Raw genomic sequence first — 20,400 nt, 5'->3', positions numbered from 1 at the left:
GCCTCTCCGCAGGAAGTCTCGGGCACCTCGGCCTCCGCTCCCGGGGCTGCCTGTCCCAGACATCCGCCTGGCTGGACTCCAGGGCTCCCAGGCAGTGTGAGGACACCGAGCCCTGCCGAGCTGGGCGACTTCCGGCCCAGCCGCTCCCCAAACCCTCCCCCTCCAAGGACACTGCAGCCGTCCCTGGGGGAGTCCCAGGGGCTTTGGCGGCCTGGAGTTCTGTGCTGTCACATTCCTGAAATGAACGCACAGTTGAGGCCTAGCCTGCCCCGATCCATTTCAGCCCATTTGTTTGTTCATTCATTCATTCAACAGAGTCCTCACCACTCATCCACTCAGCTCACTGCTGAGCACGGCCTAGTCGCGGGCTGAGAAAGAGAGTTCTTGCCTTCCGTTCTCAGTGCCAACAGCTCCTGGTTGGGACAGGTGGAAACAGGACACCAGGCCTGAGGGCAGGGCCTCGCCCGCCTTGTTCACTGCTATACCCCAGGTCTGTCTCAGTGTACAGATTCTCCATTTACATTGAACGGACACACGACACGTGGATAATGAGACAGGAAATACGAGAGGTGGTGACCATGCCTGTGAGGGACCCCCCAAGGAGACTTCCTGGAGGTGGTGGCAGCTGAGCTGGGTCTTGATTTCCTTTGGGGGTATAGAGAGGGCGGGGAGGGGCATTCCCAGCACAGCCGGCAGCACCAGGAGAAATAGGGCAGAGGGGAGACACCAGGCCTGTCAGGAGGTCTTGACGGACTGCAGCATGGGGAAGTGGGGTGGGGTGGGCTCAGAAGCAAGGATTTGTTACCCAGTGTGGCCAGAGCAGGAAAGTTGAGAGTAAAGAGACCAGAATGTGGGAACCCCAGAGTTCTGGAAGCTTGGAACAATCGTACGGGATCCTGGGAACGCAACTCTGACCCACGTTGGCGTCAGTGTGGGCGGCTGTGTGCAGGTGAGGCTTCCCGGAGGGGCTGGAGATGAGGAGGAGGAGAAGGACCCCAGCCCAAGGTCAGTGAACAGGCTGGCGAGCCCAGACTCCGGGGGCTGACAGTCTGCACCCAGCCAGGGCCTGGGGGGCATCCGTCTTGGTGGAGCCTGATCTAGGCAGGGGGCCTGGCCCGGGCGTGGGTGAGAGGCCTCTGGACTGACTCCCCAGGCAGAGGGACACAGCTGCCATGTGGTTTCGGGGGCCACTGTGAACTGGGGGTGCTCCAGGCCAATAGAGTCCAGCACAGCACTGAGGTCAGAACCACAGTCAGAGGTGTTATTGAGTGGCCACAGGACGTCTCCGCTCTGCGGGCATGGAGGGAGCCAGGGCACAGGAGGTTAACCAGCTAGCTCAAGGCCATGCCACCTCTAAGAGGCAGAGCCTGGCAGAGCAGCTGGGTCACTTCCATCCGGGTCCTTGGCCCTTGGTTATCCCAGCAAAAGGCTCCAGGGTGGGAAAGCACCGACCTGGCCAGGGTGTGGGGGAGGGAAGTGAGTATGCAGGACGTGGCAGGAGGGGACACTGGCCCGAGACGGGCGTCCAGTGAGGAGAGCCCTGAATGCCAGGCAAGGCCTTGGACTTGCCCGTTTACCAAAGCCGTGGGAAGTCATTAACCCCAGGGGAATGGAGGCTCATGGCCAGAGGGGACCAGAAGGGAGGCAGCTGGCTGGCTCACAGGCTGGTTAGGGATCAGGGCAGCTGTAAGGGGAGAGTGACAAAGCAGTGAGCAGACGTGGGGACTTCCAGTGAACACTGGGGCAGAAGCGGCCAGGCCGGGGAAGAGCGAATGCAGGAGGCTGCACAGCCTCACCGCTGCGAAACACGCAGGCTCTGCACCCCCAGCCCCGCCCCCGCCCGGTGCTGGAATCCAGCCATGTGGCCTTGACCAAGTGACCTCTCCTCTGAGCCCTGGTGCTCTCCTTCACAGAACAGACCAGGAAGAGAATCTGTCTGAGAGATGGTGCCAAACAGCACCAGCAAAGCCCCCCAGCAGGGTGAGATCATTGAGCCTGTGCTCCGTGCCCGGCCTGCGGGGGGCGGGGGGGGGGGCACGGCACAGAGGAGAAGCCACACGCCCACTGTGCCAGAGAATCCGGAAGGCAGGAAGGGAAACACAAGCAAGGGAAGGAGGCAGGGGTGCGTGGGAGGGTAGGTTTTTTTTTGCATTATTTTATTATTTTTTAAATACGTTTTATTTTTTTGGAAGGCAGAATTACAGAGAGAGAGAGAGGAAAAGACAGAGAGAAAGAGGTCTTCCATCTGCTGGTTCTCTCTCCAAATGGCCACAATGGCTGGAGCTGTGCCAATCCAAAGCCAGGAGCCAGGAGCCAGGAGCTTCTTCCAAGTCTCCCACATGGGTGCAGGGGCCCAAGGACTTGGACCATCTTCTACTGCTTTTGGCAGGCACATTAGCAGGGAGCTGGATTGGAAGTGGAGCAGCCGGGGCTTGAACCAGAGCCCATATGGGATGCCGGCACTGCAACGGGGGGCTTAGCCTTTCCTGGTGCAACGCTGGCCCCGAGAGGATGCAATTTTAAGAGCGTTGTTTTGGGGGTGGGCAGTCACGGATGGGGCTGAAGTTCAAGGCCTGAGAGCAGATGTGGAGCCTGAGCCTGGGGAGGAAGCTGTGGTCACCAGCACACCAGGGTCAAGGAATAAACGAGGGGGGAGTCGAGGCAGTGGCCCCACGGATGCACAAGTCACCCAGGACAGTGGCAGCACTTGGGGGACAGAGGACGCCATGAGCCAGGTGCGGAGTGTTTGCCAAGGGGTGGGTATCAGCAGGGCATGGCGATGGCGAAGCCTCTGAGGGCAGGCGGGGTCCCAGGCACCTGCGCCCCAAGAAGCAGGGCTGTGGAGGGCGGGCCTGCCACCTCTGACTCAGGGGTGACCACAGGAAGGGCCCCTCCTGGAGGGGGTGCAGGGGCTACAGAAGGCACCTGGGGAGGTGTACAGAGGCGAGGATGGCCAGAGTGAGCCCAGGGCCTGGAGCCCGAGAGCCCGAGAGTCACCCCTGTGCCGTGAGGGTCTCCTGCAACACTGGCGGGACCTCTGTGCAGGTGGGAAAGAGCAGACCGGGGACCGTGACTGACACACGCGGGCCTCACGCACTTGACCTCCACAGCCTCTGCGAGGAGCTGCCCTGTGGCTGGAGGACCTCTCTCCCTCCTTTGCACTGATGCCAAACCTGCAGTCGGTCAACACACAGTTCCAGGCACTTGGGGTCTATCAGTGAGAAAAACAGGGCTCAGGCCCCATCCTTGTGGGCGGATCCTGGCAGATGACGGGCGGGAGACACAGGAAGTTTCTTCTGTTTTACGTGTAGGTGTTACTGGCTATGGAGAAAGTCATTCATTCATTAACTAAAGGAGGAAGGGGTCGCCAGGAGGCCCCGTGAGCAAAGACAGGGGTGAGAGAGCAGGGCACGGGACTCCCGGGGGAGGAGCATTCTCAGGAGTGAGAACCACCAGTGCGAGAGAGTTGAGGCAGGACAAGGCCTGGAGTGGAGTCATCCAGGCATTGGCAGGGGGAGGCGTGGGAGGCCTGGAGCCAGATTCTTGTCCCCAGAGGGTCACTCCAGCTGTTCCATGGGAAAGACACTGCAGAGTGGGAGTGGCAACCGAGGAGGTGACAAGAAAGGGTCCGATTCTGGAGCTGCAGCTTTGCGATCTGCCTCTCCAGTGACATCTGCCTTGTCCCCACCGTGTCCCCGGTGCCTGGTGTCCTTGGGATGTGCTGACATTCCTCCATTCACTCATTTCGCTCCATAAATATTTATTGAGCCAGGCATCAATACAAATAATGTCCTGCCCAGAAGGACAGCAGTCACTGGGGTTTGTCGCTTCTAGGCCATCGAGAACTGGACTTGCTATCTGACGGCCACTCCAGGCACTTCCTCCCGTCACACAGAGCTCTTAGCGTCCGGGTCAGCCCAAGGTCTCACCCCAGAGCCACAGCCCAGTGCCCAAGTCCTTCCGCTCTCTCTGTGTGCCTCTTTGTGAATGGGACAGGGGACGCAGCTTGTAACTCAGGACACCGCTTCTTAAAAACCCCCTCTCCTGCCCAGCCCAGGCCTCCCCGTGGACTCCCGGCCCCTGGGTCCCACTCCTCGGCCTCAGGTGCCTTCCGTTCCCGAGGTGCGGCATCTCTGGGGTGGGGGGTAGGGACAGGCGTGCAGCAGACCGGGGAAGGAAGGGGAGAAGGAAACCCACAGTCTCGACCTGGACACATGGTCCGGCCCCTCACACGGGCCAAACCCTGGCTCTCGCACGCTGACCTGGAAGAGGCCCTGGTGGCTTCCTCCCTGTCCCTGAGCATTGCCTGTGTCCCCAGACCCCCAGGTTAGGGTGGAGCCGGAAGGAAGGACTGGGCGTGGCTTGCTGCTGTAGGAGTCTGTGGTGGGGACGGTCCTGTGCCCCTCCCAGGAGGACAGCACAGGAGCCACCGTTATCCCCATGTGTCCTCCCCACCCCCAGACTCATACCCACAGCCCAGCCCACCCCTTCTGGGGCCTCGGCACCCTCATGGGCAGAGAACTGTCCTTTCCCTATGAGATTTTGGGGAGACTAAAGGAGCCGCTCCGTGGGTCTGGCCCCGTTTCCTTGTTCGGTCAACGCCATCGGTGGCTCCTGTTACCTCCCCCATCCCAGACTCCCTCCGCTGCCAGATTCTTTGCTCCCTGAGGCTGGGTGGGGCTTATTCTCACAGCGCAGTGCCTGGTCAGGTCTGGGGTACAGCAGGTGCTTCTCGGCACTGGCAGAACTGATGGAAATGTGCACCGAGTAGGTCGCACGGCACCTAAAGGTAACTCTGCAACCACCTCTAACTCTGGCTATCAGCCCTCGCCAGCCCAAGCCCCACCCCTGGGCAGGGCCATGGGGGATCACTGGCTGGGACCGGATGCCCCTGGCAAAACTCCACTCCTCCATGGATGCAAGCTAGGTCCCAGCCCACCACCGTAGCGGGGCTGGCTCCCTAACTGTGTTCTCCAATCAGCTTTCCGGATGGGAATGAGCTGGGATGAGGAGCAAGAGAGCAGGATGGAGGGTCGGAAAAGGAACTCTGCCGTCTCGTTCTGAGCCCACCGAGAGGAGTCAGGCTTCCACTGGCCAAAGAGCCTGAGAACTCCCCAGAGAAGGCGGCTGGGAAGCCGGCCACCTCCTCTTAGCTCTTATCTCAGCTGTCACTCCACCTGATGGGAGATAAACCCGGCCGAGAGCTGTCTGGGCCGGAGCCACCCGGGAGAACATAATTAAAAGGATGCGGCAGTCCTGGCAGGTGCAGGGAGCCCGGAGGATGTCAGGGGACAGGAAGAGGACCCGAGGGGATGAGTCCTCTTTTTTGGAAGGATGGAGTCATGGGCATTCATTGATCAGCCTTGCAAATAAACGGCCCCAGGCTACCAGCAGGTGGAGGCTCCCGCCTGGCGGGGAGAAGCCCATCGAAGACTTGGGTCCCACAGCCCTCATGGGCTTTCCACCCCGACTCCGTCCCTGAAAGGTGCTGGCGTGGGTCTCAGGACCCTGAGAGCATCGTTAACCAGCGCCTGACGAATCACGCATGCGTGGTTCTGGGAAGGGCCGGGGAGGCCTTCGGGCTGGAGGGAGTGAAGCCACCCATTCCTTCATTCAGCACAGGGGCACAATGGGACACGGAGGTAGCCACGGCCCACAGCCACCCGCGTAGGGCATCCCGCCTCGGGATGACAGACAATAGCAGAATGGCCTCTCACAACCCAGCGCACTAGCACAGGTGGACAGCAGTGCGCAGCATAGGTGAACTTGGCCCTGTAGATGGCGCGGGGGGGGGGGGGGCGCACAGGGGTCTGACGCATGCGCAGGACGTCACTACCGGAACAAGGGGGTTGGGGGGCGGGGTGGAGCCACCCAGGGAGAGTGGCAAGTCCCAAGGACGAGAGAGCCGGACACTGCTGAAGAATGGGACCATGGCAGTGATAGTTGTGGAGGCTGGTCTCTGTCCAGGAAGCAACCGGAAGCTGTCGGTGGGTGGAAGGGGCTGGTGGGAGCGGGTGAGGACTGTAGGATCTGTGCATTGTTGCGCTGGTGCAGCCCACGGTGTAGGGAATGGACTCTGCGGGGATTCAAATTAGCAGCCACGGCTCAGGCGGGCATGGCGGCAGAGCAGGGAAGACCTGCACAATCCAAGGGCATCTTTTACCCCAAAAGAAATCTTTAGCAATGGACTGGGTGTGGAGTATGGAGGAAGAGGTGCCAGGAGTGACCCCAGGTTCCTGGCCTGCATGCCGGGAGCGGTGGTGGGGGTGGGAGGAGAATTCCTGGTTGGATGGGAGGCTGCTTGGGCTCTAGCCCCAACCTGTTGAGAGAATCTCAGCAGATCACCTATCCTCCGGCCTCAGTTTCTCTATCTGGGAAATGGGAAGAAAGAGACTGGCCATTTCTCCTGTCCCGTGATTGGGGGTTTTCATGAGGTCATTCACTGGGAAGCCCTTGGGAAAAATGAAGAGAATGATGCTGTGATTCCTCGGGGAATCCCCTGTCGGGTCCAAAATGGGGAGACTGGGCTGGGGAGAGGTGAGGGGGCTCTCCCTACCCCCCACCTTTCCTGTCTCCTGCAGGCTCTGAAGGCTGAGTAGCCGGCGGGATGCCCGGCCTGCTGAACCTCATCACGGGAGCGGCCCTGCCCCTCACGGCATCCGACGTCACCTCCTTCGTCAGTGGCTACGCCCTGGGCCTGACCGCCTCCCTCACCTATGGCAACCTGGAGTCTCAGCCCTTCCAAGGTAAGAACCCCGAGGGGGGGCTCCCTGGGCACCCCCCAGAGTCCCTGTCCTGCCATTTGTTACCTGATTGACATGGCAAGTCAACAACCTCTCAGAGCCTCATCTGTAAATAAGGTTCCACTTCTGCCCAGCAGGCCTCACGGCTAACCACAGGAAGGCTCTGGATGGGAGCTGGAGAGGTTTGGGCTCAGCCCCAGCCAAGTGTCTGATCTGTCCGGCCATCCCACGAGGTACATGTCCCACACTTTGTCCAGGGAGCCTGCGACTCGGGAGAGAATGGGCGTGGCCAGTCCACGAGGAGTGGCTCTTGCTCCTGTGGTCTTGAGGAAGCCACTGTCCCTCTCAGGGTCAGGATGCTCTCTCTGCCAGTCTGGGCTCCGGGGGTGGTGGGGGCAGATGAGGTAATGCAGGGGGGAGGGCGGTGTGGACGGTGAGCAGCTGTGACCGTGAGTCATCAGTGCAGGAAGCAGGCATGTGGATGGATGGACAGGCGGATGGGTGCCTCCAGGAGTTTTTGTGTCAGGCACCCCTCCTTCCACGGGGAGGTGGCCGAGAGGGTGCCGGTGAGGCTGGTTCTGGCCAGGGACCCCTGCTCGTCTGCAGAGATGGGGCCTCCTAACCATCAAATGCCTGTTCTTTGGTTACCAACCTACATCCCCGCCTGGGGATCTGGAAGCTGGGTCCAGGGCTGCTCCGGGGGCCGACCCGGCCAGAAAGCACCTGCCCAGAAACTCATCTCTGAAATCACCCAGGCAGGGCCGACGGCCCCACTGCTCCGAGCAAAGCTAGAGAGGGCAACTGAAAACGGGGCCCGCCGGGGCCCCCGGAGGCCAAGTTACTGCGCAGCCTGGAGACAGCCCTCTCTCGGGCTTTCCACGCAGAAGGAGCAAACTGCCCATTTCGCTGAGGCTCACCCAGGAAGTCAGGGTTTGGGGAGGGCTCACCGTGCCCAGTGTTGTTCTGTTCCTGCCTGGGAGAGCAGATCAGGTAAGATCTCGATACTCCCCATGTGGTTCCTGAGCCATCAGCATCACCCAGAAGCTACTAAGAGATGACGCAGACCCTTGGACCGTGCCCCAGGCACTGACTCCAAATTGGTTTTCTTGAAACAATAAAAAAGAGCTGTGTTTTATTTATTTGAAAGAGAGAGAGACAGAGAGAGAGAGAGATCTTCCATCTGCTGGTTCACTCCCCAAATGGTCACAACAGCCAGGGCTGGGCCAAGCCAAAGTCAGGGGACTAGAACATCATCAGGGTCTCCCACGTGGGTAGCAGGGATCAAAATACTTGGGCCATCTTCCTTGGTCCCAGGCGCATCAGCAGGGAGCCGGGTCAGAAGCAGAGCAGCCGGGACTCGAACCAGTGCTCCATTCTGGGATGCAAGTGTCCCCAGTGGGACGTAACCCACTGCACCACAACTCCGGCCCGCAAGAGATGCACTTGTTCTCCAAGCTGGAGTATGGCTATAGAGAGAGCAGATGTAAAAGCACTGGGCCCTCCCTGGGGGCGCACGGCTTCACACGTGGCGGCCGCTTCTCCCGTTCTCCCAGGGCCTTGGAGTTGGCACTTTCATTCCCATCTGGCAGACAAAGCCTGTGAGGCTCCGAGAAGTGAAACTTCTCCTCCAAGGCCGCCTGGACAGAACAGGAGGCGGGGCTCGGACTTGAACTCTAGTCTACTTCCTCCGCAGCCCCAGCCCTCCGTGCTGCAGGGGGCACACTGGTGCCCATGGGTGGGATGTGCCACACAGGAGCGTTCTGTTAGGCCTGTAAAATAGATCCAGTCTGTCTCTCAGCAAGTCAGCAGGTCCAGCCACTCCAGCCCTGCGCACCTGCCAAGTAAGAGCTGATTGGACAGTCCCAAACGCGCCTACCTGGCCCAGAGGGAGAGCGCTCCACCCTCTCAGAGGCTTTGGGGCCCTCTGTCCAGAAGTGGGGTGTTCAGGGTGGGGCAGGGCACCCCACAACACCAGGCCCTGTTCCCACAGGCCTCTTCGTGTACCCACTGGATGAGCACACGACAGTGATAGGCTTTGAGGCAGCCATTGCCAACCGGGTGGTTACGGTGCAGATCAAGGACAAAGCTAAGCTGGAGAGTGGCCAGCTTGAAACCTCCAGGGTCCGACCAGCCACTGTCACAGGTAAGGAGACCCGAAGGGCCAGGGCAGCACCTGAGCCCGGCTGGGGGCTGCCGGGGCTGTAGCCCGGAGCAGACTGCAAGGGCAGCAAGGCATAGGGGAGAGAGTGCTGGCCTCGAGTCAGGACCCCCTGAGCTGGACTGCTGTGTGGCACTGGGCCAATAAGTAACCTCTCTGAACCTCAGCGTTGTAGTCTGTAAAATGGAGGTAACTCTTCCTGATTTCACCTGGAGAGTGCAGTGGGTCGCAAAGGCAGGGAGGCAACCGCAGGGCGCCTAAGACGGCCTTCGGGGAAGAAGAGCAGCCCAGAGCCGGGCCACCTCTCAGCCTTGTTACTCACAAGGGAGTCTCCTTAAGGAGCTCATCTCGTCTGGAAACAGAATAAGGAATTCTGCCCACCCCGTGCCCAAGCTGGCCAACACGCCCAGAGAGAGCAGTTACGGCACCGTAAGCGCTCAAAGCGCAGGGTCTGCCACCCTGGAAGTCGAGGCTGAGAGAGGGGGAGGGACCGGCTCGAGGCCACACAGCATGCTCATGGCAGAGCCAGGGCCTGGACCCATCAGCGAGGTCGGTTCACCTAATCTCAGCGTGGCCAAGAATCTGATTTCAGTAGCACTCACCTGGGGAGGGAGGGAGCAGGCGGGGGCACGCCCAAGAAGTGCTCCTAGGAGAGGGCGCCAGAGGCTCTGTTGTGTGGGGGGAAGGGGCTGGCAGAGGGCTTGGTGGGGGTTGAGACTGGCAGGATGAGGAGGGCGTGGGCCTGTCCCATGGAAGGATAGGGCATGAGAAAGGTGTGGCTCCCAGAAGTGGGGGTGCTTCCGTTTAGGTCCAGGAGTGCGGGTGGGGTGTGGGGGATGGGAAGGTGACCCTCTATTGGGAATTCCTGCCTGGCTGCCAGCTAGGTGCAGTGGGGAGCACACAGGCCCGGAGTCAGACCTGCGTGGGCTCAGAACCCGGTCCACAAGTTAGATATTCGCTGAGTGACTCGAGCAGGTCGCGCGCCCACGTTGAGCCTCGGCTTTCCCTCCAGAAAAACGGGGCTGCTCATCCCGGCCCCCAGCAAGTTAGAGGGGACCGGAGGTAAAAGTGCACGTCCCCTGACCTTAGCCTGGCACTTAGGGAACATTCTGCAAGAGGGGGTGTCCATCGCCCCTCATTCCTGCACACCGGGAAAGGTGGCCTTGGACGAGGATTTGGAGCGCATGCTGTTTGTGGTCAACCTGGGGACCATCGCCCCCATGGAGAACGTCGTCATCTTCATCAGCACCTCCTCGGAGCTCCCGACGCTGCCCAGCGGGGCCGTCAGGGTCCTCCTGCCCGCGGTCTGTGCCCCCACCGTGCCCCATTTCTGCACCAAGAGCGCCAGCCTCTCCACCCAGCAAGCCCAGGGGTAAGAAGGTCCTGCCCAGGCCAGCGCCCGGGCCGGGGTCTCAGGCGGGCAGGGTCAGCGGGGTGGGGACAGCAGGGCGCGGGGTGGAGGAGGCAGGGGGAGAGGCTGAGGCGGTGCCCTCTGTACCACTTCTCGGCAATATGCCCTTCTCCTGCCCAGTGCTTGGCCACTTAAGAGTCTCCCTGAAGTGCCCCTTGGTTGGTACTGGCCTCTGTGTCTACAGTTTGGATGGCTTGGGATCAGTGTTTCCATGGCTTGCTTATTAATTTGCTCAAGAGAGATTTGCTTTTTAAAAAATATCTGTTTCATTTATTTGAAATGCAGAGTGACAGAGTAGGGGAGAGAGAGCTTCCATCGCTGGTTCAGACCCCAGATGACTCCCGTGGCAGGGCTGGGCCAGGCTGAAGCCAGGAGCCAGGAGCTCCATCTGGGTTTCCCACATGGGTGGCAGGGGCCCAAGTGCTTGGGCCATCATCTTCTGCCGTTTTCCCAGGCATATTAACAGGGAGCTGGATCGCAAGGGGAGCAGCCGGGATTCCAGCCGGTGCTCCTATGGGATGCAGGCATGGCTGGTGGTGGCTTAACTTGCCGCACCGCAATGCTGGCCCCAGGAGATGTTTTCTGAGCACCTACTATGTGCTGCAAACTGGGCTGGGCATTAGGGATAGAGAGAAAACGAAGTTAATGTTGTTCCTGCCCCTTGGGAACTTGGTAAAAGATGATATTATCCAACTGATAACACAGCTAAAACGTACCTCGTTGTTCACATGCTGGAATGCGTAATTAGTGACGGGAAAAGCACAACAAGGCAGAAGCTCATGGAGCTGAGAGTGTAGGGGATCAGGCCAGGAGGAGGACGTAGGCACAGACAGGAGCAGTCCTGCAGGTGAGCAGAGCTGGGCAGAGGTCCTGAGGTAGCAAGGACAGGCCCCCGGGAGGAACGGAAGTGCAGATGACACGCCATGAGCCTGCCCTTGACCTTGGCAAAGCTTGTGGGTTTCTCCCAAAACCATCAAGGAGTCCAGTGCCAGGACAGCGGCTTCTCTGGACGCCCGGGTCAGGTGGAAGGAAAAGGAGACGATCACAGCCTGAGGCGCCTCCAGCTGAGGCCATTTTCTGTGAAAACAAGTGCCCTCGGGACAGGGGGGAGCAGACGGGGATGACTATTGTAGCTGGCACTGCCGAGGCTTGGGCGACAGCTGGGGCCGGCCCTGAATGACAGAGAGCCGTGGGAGTCCTCGGGAGGAAGGGCCGAGAGAAGAGCAGGGAAGCCAGCACGGCGGTGGGGGCGCGCGATGGCTACGGTGACTCTTGCAGGTGGCAGAGGCGAGGAGAGAGGTCAGAGGCACGGGGCGGAGTCAGCTCGAGTAGGGCTCGGAGGACAGGGTGAAGACACGTGACCAGCCTCAGACCAGGGTACTGCGGCTGGGGTGCTGTCATGAGCTCTGCTGCTGGCACGGCCCTTGTGCGTTTGAGAGGCCGGGACGCTCAGGACCTCGGCAGATCCAGGGACAAGTGGCTCCGGAGGCCCTGAGTGCGTCCTGGAGAGCTCATGGCCGCCCACCCCGCCCCACAGTTCTCAGTGACGGACACACAAAGCCTGCCCTGGCTCCTGTGTCCCTCACAGAGGGTGCTGCAAAGCCAAATGAAAACCCAGGGACGTGGAGAGGGAGTGAAGCCGCGGGCGACAGGGCACTGTTGTTTACCCCCAATGGGCGTGGGAGCTGGGGCAGCCACCCTAGCCACACTCCACACATGCCGCCACCCGGGAGACCCCAGAGAAGGTCGTTTGCCATCACAGAGGCTGCCTGCAGTGGTGCGACCTGCAGACGCAGGGGCAAACAAGAGGCTTGTCACAGAAGTGCCAGCAGGTGCACCACATCGGCATTAAGGACTTGGGTCTGCAGCTGCCCGCCCAAACTTAACACGACGCCCTGGGGTGGGGTGGGGAGTGGGGGTAGGGAGAAATTGAATGAGATTCAAAATGTAACGCAATCTCATCCCTTTAAAACACACCCAAGTGCCAGCGTGAATTGCACAAGAAGGTGAAATTACATGTGTGTTGTATTTCCAAGACCTTAGAATGTGGGCCTGTGAGGGGGTGAGGACAGAGCAGATTCAGAGAGGGGGTGGAGGGTGCAGAGAAAGGGGGCCTGGAGGCTTGAGCATTCATCAGCCGGCAGATAATTTCTTTTAAGATTTATTTATTTATCTGAAAAGCAGAGTTACAGAGAGAGAGGGAGCGACAAAGAGAAGAGATCTTCCATCTGCTAGTCTGCTCCCTAAATGGCTGCAACAGCTAGAGCTGGACCAGGCCAAAGCCAGGAGCCAGGAGCTTCTCCTGGGTCTCCCATGTGGGTACAGGTGCCCAAGCACGTGGGGCATCCTATACAGCTTTCCCAGGCACATTAGCAGGGAGCTGGATCAGAAATGGATCAGCCAGGACTCGAACTGGCAGCCAGATGGGATGCCAGCACCACAGGTGGCGGCTTTACCAGCTGAGCATCCTCAAGACAGCCGTGCAGGCGTGGTCCCCACTGAGCAGGGACATTTGAAGAGAGGGGATGTGTGGGAGGGCTCCCAGCTCACAGATAGAGACGTGCCGTGCCGTGACACAGGGCAAGCCATTTCCACAGAGAGCTAGGCACACCTGGGCCGAGAAGCGAGGTCCCCCGGGGCCTGGTTGAGGAGCCTGAGCCGGCCGCAGGCCTTGCTGAGGCTCGGTCGCTCCATGCCAGTGGGGGCCCTGATCCCTTCCTCCCGACGCTGCGGAGAGAACGGTGAGTGGGCGCTCTGGTGCGCAGGGCCTGGGGCCTGGCCCATCGCAGGTGCTTCTCAGAGACAGCTGTGCCTTTGAGTCTAGGCTCTTCCTGGGTTCAAGTTGAGGAGGAGAACAAGGGTCTGGGAGGAAGGCCTCAGACACGGCCCCCACCCTGGTCCTCTCATGCCCCCCGCCCCCCGCCCCTGCCTCTGCCCCGGCTGCCTCTCCTCCTCCTCTTCTCGGCTCTCTCTCTCCAGCAAAGACAAGCATTGCTTCGGCTCCCGGGCCCTGGACTCCTGGAACAAGCTGTGCCTGGCAACCCTGCTGGACACCGACGTGTCCAACCCCATGGAGTACGACTTTAACTTCCAGCTGGAGATCCGTGGGCCTTGTCTGCTGGCCGGTGAGAGGGGGCTACCCACGGTGGGCGGAGCATGGGGGCTCCGAAAGAAGCCCCAGGGAGAGCAGGGCTTTCGACCCAAAGCTCCCGAGATGGAGAGAAAGGGGAGGGCTGGGGAGCCCCCTTGCCCAGAGCGAAGTGAAATGTTCCCACTCTCCCAGCAAGCGGCCAGAAGGTGAGCCCCTCCTCCTACAGCCAGTGGCTTCCAGAGGGACCCGGGCGCCAGGGAACAGGGGTTCTTGGTCACCTTCAGGAGGCTGCAGCTACAAATCTGCTTCCTGCTTCGCGTTTGGGGATCTTTCCAAACAAAGGCAGCCTAGGCTCCACCCAGAGGTTCTGGGATGTGTCCTGAGAAGGACATTTAAAAGCAGACTCCGCCCCCCATGGCGGTTTCTCTGATGGTTCCTCCCCAGCCCGCTCGGGCCTTTGCAAGGGTTCTGTGATGTCGCCTGTCTCTTGTGTGCGTTCTCCTAATGCCATGTTGCCTTCCAACGTGAGACGCACATGTGACGCACCCACACACACACAAAAAAAGGTGGCCCCAGATGGAGCTGAGCTCTCCGTGTCTGTGTGGGGCCAGGCCGGGCACTCTGTGGGCCCTGGGAGGCAGCGGCACCTCCGACTTTACCAGAGCTGAAGTCAGGACCAGAAGGGCCATCAGACACGGTCCTCCTAAGCCCACATTTTACAGCGGGGGAAGCAGAGGCCACGTGCCCGTGCTCACACGGCAGGTTAGGGACCTCTGATGGGGTCTCTGGCCTGGGCTGAGCTCCTGTGCCCTCTGAGCCTATCCTCTCCTCCCTTCCTTTCCTTGCTGGGCCACTCAGGAGTGGAGAGTCCTACACACGAGATCCGGGCCGACGCCGCCCCCTCTGCCCGCTCGGCCAAGAGCATCATCATCACCTTGGCTAACAAACACACCTTCGACAGGCCCGTGGAGATCCTCATCCACCCTAGCGGTACGGTGCCCGTCGCGGGCCCTGGGCTGCCTGTGGGAGGGTGGGGGCCGACCCTGTGGGCTGCAGCGTGTGGCCTCGCCCACAAGGCCACAGGGGAGGAGACCCACCACTTGGTTCCTGGGAAACTGGACTCTCACGGGCAGACCAGAGGCCCCAGGTCTCATCCTCCGTCTGGGGCGTTTTGTCCCAGACCAGCTAAGCAGAGGGTCTTTGAAGGCCAAGTTCAGGAAGTCTCTGGCAGCCCCTGTAACCTCAGAGAGCAACTCTTTGTCTAAGAATCCAGGAGACATCAGCACCCGAAAAGATCAGAGTGCTTAGCTCAGTCCCACGCCCATTTTGCAGACAAAACAACTGAGGCCCAGAACAGGCAGTGGAATCACTGGTGGCCACGGGGCTCTCCTGCCTCCCAGCTAAAGAGTCTGCCCCGCCCCTCCATGGCTGCAGGCAGAGACTCCAGCCCCTCCTTCCAGCTGGGCGTGAAGTTCTCGCCCCCTAAAGCGAGGCCCCTGGCATCTCCCTGCGCCCCTGAACAAGTGCCAGGTGTCGATCTCATGTCTGCAGAGCCCCACATGCCCCATGTCCTGATGGAGAAAGGGGACATGACCCTGGGAGAGTTTGACCAGCACCTGAAGGGGAGGACAGACTTCATCAAAGGGACAAAGAAAGACAGCAGCGCCGAGCGGAAGGTGAGTGATGGTGGCAGGGCGGGGCTGGCACCGGAAACACGCTCTGCCCGGAGCCAGTGGGGAGGCTGAGGGACGTGGCCCATCCCAGGTCACCCGGAAAGTGGTGGCAGAGCCTGGGCAGGAGGCGCTGCCTTCCGAGGCTAGGGCACTGCAGGGCAGTTGGGAAGGGGACTCCCAGGTGTAGCAAGCACCCGCCTCCTGCCAGCTCACCTGCGGCTGACACCTCCGCTGTGGCTGAGCAGGGCAGCAGGTGCAGCAGTGGCAGAAGTAGGCACTACGTCCACAAGAGGCTGCTGAGAGCCTGCAGCTGCGGGTGCCCTCCCAGCTCCGCGCCCCCTTTCCCTCCGGGCCTCCCTTCCCCTCTGCAGGAGGGGCCCCCTGCTCCTCCTCTCGTGGGTCCTCGCTAGCTCTTACATAGAGGATATGGGCAGAGCTGGCCAGGCCTGAGAAAAAGGCTCCTAGCTCACAGAGCTAAAGGATGAGGGGTGGGCATGGGGATGGGAGCGAGCCTGGTGGCCGCTCCAGCATGGTCCCGAGGGCCTGGACAGGTTTCTGAGAGATGGTGTGCTGCTTTCTCTCGGCCCCCTTCTTCGATGAGAAAACTGAGGGTCAGCACCCAAAGATAGCGAAGGGAGGGGAGGGCCACTGTCCTGAGAGTTCTCCTTGGCACAGCCAGGCTGAGCAACTAGAACCCACTTTTCCATTGAGCTGAAATCCCCAGCCCTTGTCGTCAGGAGCTGGCGAGTGGGCAGTGGCAAGGAAAGTATGGTTAGAGACCCCCTGGAAGCACCGGCCCTCCCGGGTGCCCCCTCACCCAGATGAGTGACTTGGGAAAAGAAGCTGGATCCGGGCTCCCGGGACAGGGACTGGCAATGCCGGGGATGGCACCAAGCTCTCAGAACCGCAGCGCGTGCACAGCCGAGGGCAGCGGGTCTCCCCGGCCCCCGGGCTGGCTGCCCCGCCTGCTGAGCCTCAAATCCATTAGCTCGGGGACCGGATTGATTATGCAAATAGATGGCATCCTCCTGAGCTCCGGGCTGACCGCAGCTGCTCGGCACGATAAGTTCATTGTAACTGGGTAATGGCAGCTCGAGGAGACGTGCCAGCATCCCCAGCCAGGCCACCCACCCGTCCCTCTCAGGGGCAGAAACTGGATTCCTGGAGGTGGCTGCTCTCCCTGGCAGGTGCAGCGGTCACCGCCGGCTGGACCGTGGCCCATGGCAAAGGGGTTCAGTGTGGGAGGTGGGAGGGAAGGGCAGATCCCTTGGCAAGGAGAGCGGGTGGGGCGTGCTCTCAGAAGGCGTGATCTAGGGGGCTGCCATTCGGCCAAGTGGTGAAGGTGCCACTTTTGGGGTGCCAGCATCCCCTGTGGTGATGCCTGCGTTTGAGTGCTGGATGAGACGGAACAGGATGCACACCCCACCCCATTCTGTCTCTTTGCTTCTCAAATAAAAAAAATACATACATTTTTAAGACACAAAAAAGCATGATTTAGCAAAAAGAGGACAAATAACACAGCGCGAGATACTATCTACAAGAGACAGCGCTACAGAGAGGGACAAAGACAGAGACTGAAAATAAGAAATGTGCACACACGGGTCAGTGGCAAACAAGGCCCACACTCTGGGCATCTGGCGTAGCGGTGAGCACGCCGCTCGGGACACCCGCTCCCATATCGCGTACCCGGGTTTGAGTCCTGCTCCACTTCCCATTCCCCTTCCTGCTAATGCGCACCCCGGGAGGTAGCAGGTGGTGGCTCAAGCAGTTGGGCCCCTGCCGCCCACAGGGGAGTGTCACACTGAGTTCCTGGCCCCTGGCTTCTGCCCAACCACAGCTCTTACAGGAATTCGGGGAGTGATCAAGTAGATGCAAGAGCTCTCCTCCCCCTTCACATAAATTAAATAAATAATTAATTAATTTAATTAAAGACCCACACGGATTCAGCCTCTCCTCTTCCTGCTGGGCGTGCACAAGTGCTCAGTGCATGTCAGGCTCACGCTCCTTGGCCTCATGGAGCCTTCACTCTAGAGCAGGGAGACAGACCAGACAGCTGAGCAAGGCCAGTGTGGAGACAGAGGGGCACCGTGAAGGCAGAAAACAGGGTGACGCTGGGTGCTGGGTGCCCTCAGCCAGGCATTTAGGGAGACCCTGCCCCAGCAGGAGACCTGAGGGTGGTTAAGCGAGCACCGGGAGACAGCGGAGAGAAGCAGGAGACTGGCGACCCATGTGGGGAACAGATGAAGGCCAGCAAGGCTGGAATGTGGGGAGCAGAGCGGGTAGAGATGGGGGTCGCCGGACGGGGCTCAGGCCACCCAGGGCTCCAGCAGGCCCTGGTACCGAGAGGCCTGTGGGGAAACCATGGCTGAAGCAACAGAAGGACACAAATGATCACCCAGACCACAGGGAGGTGGCAGGGGAAGAAGAGGCTGTGTCTGGCAGGGGATCCTGTCCTGAACTTGGGAGGTGGCAGTGGCAGCAGAGAGGGGAGGACAAGGTGAGGATGTGTTTTCGCTGTAGGACAGGCACCTGTAAGAGAGAAGAGCAGGTACAATGGTTTGATCAACCAGGTGGGAGGTGGTGCCACCTGTTGGGTTGGGGAAGGGACTCAAACCAATAGAAACTGAGAAACAGCCACAAAGAGCCCATATGCACCCAGAGACAGAAAGAGAAAGAGAGAGAGAGAGAGAGAGAGCAAGAGCGAGAGAGCAAGAGAGAGAGCGCGCGCCCCAAGGGAGCGTGGAGGACATGAGATTCTGTGTGGAACCAGAACAGGACCACCCTTGTGTGTGTTGGTGATATAGTGGTGACATAGCTGCCTTCCAAGAAGGACTGTTCTGGGGCAGAACTGACCTTAGGTAGCCACAAGGTCACACAAAGACAAAGAACACAGATGCCTTCCTGCTTACGGATCCAGCTCTGAGCCCAGCTCCACGTTAAGTCACAGAGATGCAAAAGAGATGAAGGTGTGACCTGCCGTCAGGTAGCAGGAAGAGGTAGGAGCCCAAAGGCGCCCTCTTGCGAGAAGTGCCTGGGCCCACGGGACACACAAGAGCAGCAGCTGCGATGGCCATGGGGGCCACTTAGGGAGACCCCCGCCTCCCCCCACCCAGCCCTCCACCTTGACACTTAACGGCATACAACCCGGTGAGGCGTGGACTCGTGTCCTCACTTCATGGGTGAGGAAGCCAAGTGATTGAGTCCACCCAGGAGACTGCGGAAGGCTTTCCAATTGGGTAAAACTGAAAGGAAGAGTAGAGATGTGTCTGTGGAAGGGAATCAGTGAACCAGCAAGATCAAGTTCACAGCCAAGAGAAGCCAGAGCTGCTTCCACCCTGTGCGAAAGTACAAGAGGCTGGCACTCAATGGAAGTGGGCTTCTCCCTGGTGTGCACCCTCACAGCTGCCCTCACACATGGCTGCATGTGCTCCGGTTTATTTATGTATTTGTTAAAGGTTTGTTTATTGATTTGAAAGTCAGAGAGAGAGAGAGAGAGGTCTTCTATCTGCTGATTCACTTCCCAGATGGCCACAATGGCTGGGGCCAGGTCAGGCCAAAGCCAGGTGTCTGGAACTCCATCCAAGTCTCCTATGTGGTTGACAGAGACCCGAGCACTTGGGCCATCTTCCGCTGCTTTCCCAGGCTCATTAGCAGCAGGCTGGATTGGAAGCAGAGCAGCCAGAACTCAAACTGGGGCTCTAATATGGGACGCTGGTGTTGCAGGTGGTGACTTAACCCACTGCACCACAGTGCCAGCCCCAATTTGCCCCCATTTTAATGTGAAAACAGACTTAGAAGAGGGGCTTGCCCAGGGCACACACAGCTGGTGACAGAGCTGGGATTCACAGCCAAGTCTTTCTGCCTGCAAAGTCTGAGCTGGCCATTGAAACCTGGGAAAGTCCAGCTCCCAGACGAGCCAAGGACATTCAGCCAGGACATCTGTCTACAGAGTGGGAGTGGGGCTGCTGACTTGGTAAGGGATGGGGACCAGAGCACCCCTGGACTGCCAAAGTCAGAGGTTACCTTTCTCCTCCAGACAGAAATCATCCGGAAACGCCTGCACAAAGACATTCCCCACCATTCTGTCATCATGCTCAACTTCTGTCCTGACCTCCAGTCCGTCCAGCCAAACCTGAGAAAGAGCCACGGGGAGTTCATCTTCCTGGTCGACCGGAGTGGCAGCATGAGTGGCACCAACATCCACCGTGTCAAGGTGGGCATCTACTCCCAGGGCCTCGCCCCCTGACCCGGGGCTGTGCTGCTCCTGCCGGGCTTCCTCAGCACTTTTTGTTCCAAGAAACAATCTTTAAAAAAATCTTTTTAAATCAAGACACCTACACTGAATTTACTCCCAAAATGAAATGCTGAAGTGGTGTGAGTAGAGGCAGAAGAGGCAGAATGGTCATCCATTGACAAAGGGTAGAGTCGTTGACTCTTGTCCCTCTCACTCTACAAACATCAGCCGTGTGCGTGCTCTGGCTAAGACACCTCACCAGGTACTGGGTGGAGAGGGGCACAGTGAGGAGAGGAGGGAAGCCAGCATTGGGGGGAGGGGGGGCTATGGTTGTCAGCTACTGTGCTGGGCACTTAAAGCACAGCTTGATATCTAATCCAGACTGTATCCCTCTGAAATTAGCCCTACTATCACCTTTTCCAAATGGGAGAGCTCAACCTAGGGGTCCTAGCCACCTACCCAAGGTCACACAGCTAGTGTGGTCCAAGATTAAACCCACATCTGCCTGACAGTTCTCACCACCCCACACCAGAGAGCCACTGAGTGTGGCCCCTGCCACCAAGTATGTGTAAAGTCCAATGAGAAAGAGTGGGCTCCTCTTTTCCCAAATGCCTACTCTGTGCCAAGCCCTGTGCTTGGTCCTCTGGGAAGACAGCCAGATGCAAACACAACTGCTGCCCTCCAGGAGCTCCTGGGCAAGGGAGCCAGCCTGGTCTCCCTGCAAAGGAGAGCTCCACAGGAGGGTGGGAGAGAGGGATGGCTTCCTGCCCCACAACCCACCAGAAGCGGTTCATCCCCCTCCAGAGACTGTCTTGCTTATGGTGCTACCCAATGCTCCCTTCTGGTTTTCACTGTGCAGATAGAATTGTGAACTCAGTAAGGGTAGAATTGTGAACTCAATAAGGGTAGAATTGTGAACTCAATAAGGGAGAGGGCTAGGTCTTTCTCATCCATCTCTCCCCGTGGAGCCTAGCTCTGTGTTCATGCAAACAAAGCCCTGGTCTGTTTGTTGAACTGAGTAAAAGATCATACTTCAGGAGAACAAAGGGTTAAGAGAGAAGGGAGTGGGGCTCTGCTATCTCCTGAAATT

The 20,400-nt window shown here is 59.4% G+C and overlaps 1 protein-coding gene across 1 annotated transcript in view; it reads left to right on the top strand.

Moving 5' to 3' along the window:
• Nucleotides 1-20,400, top strand: part of VWA5B1 (von Willebrand factor A domain containing 5B1) — a 62,801-nt gene that overhangs the window by 11,093 nt on the left and 31,308 nt on the right. The window contains exons 2-8 of the mRNA XM_089299228.1: nucleotides 6,582-6,746; nucleotides 8,734-8,886; nucleotides 10,003-10,273; nucleotides 13,292-13,437; nucleotides 14,262-14,393; nucleotides 14,955-15,079; nucleotides 19,113-19,289. Coding sequence (XP_089155354.1) covers nucleotides 6,608-6,746; nucleotides 8,734-8,886; nucleotides 10,003-10,273; nucleotides 13,292-13,437; nucleotides 14,262-14,393; nucleotides 14,955-15,079; nucleotides 19,113-19,289 — 1,143 coding nt within the window. The 5' untranslated portion in view covers nucleotides 6,582-6,607. The remainder of the gene's footprint in view (nucleotides 1-6,581; nucleotides 6,747-8,733; nucleotides 8,887-10,002; nucleotides 10,274-13,291; nucleotides 13,438-14,261; nucleotides 14,394-14,954; nucleotides 15,080-19,112; nucleotides 19,290-20,400) is intronic.

Source organism: Oryctolagus cuniculus, chromosome 7 (assembly GCF_051225735.1).
Source record: "Oryctolagus cuniculus isolate XC-2025 breed Fujian yellow rabbit chromosome 7, ASM5122573v1, whole genome shotgun sequence".
Taxonomy (NCBI): Eukaryota; Metazoa; Chordata; class Mammalia; order Lagomorpha; family Leporidae; genus Oryctolagus; species Oryctolagus cuniculus.
The sequence above is the reverse complement of the archived record's forward strand: the minus strand, read 5'-3'. Positions and strand labels throughout refer to the sequence as shown.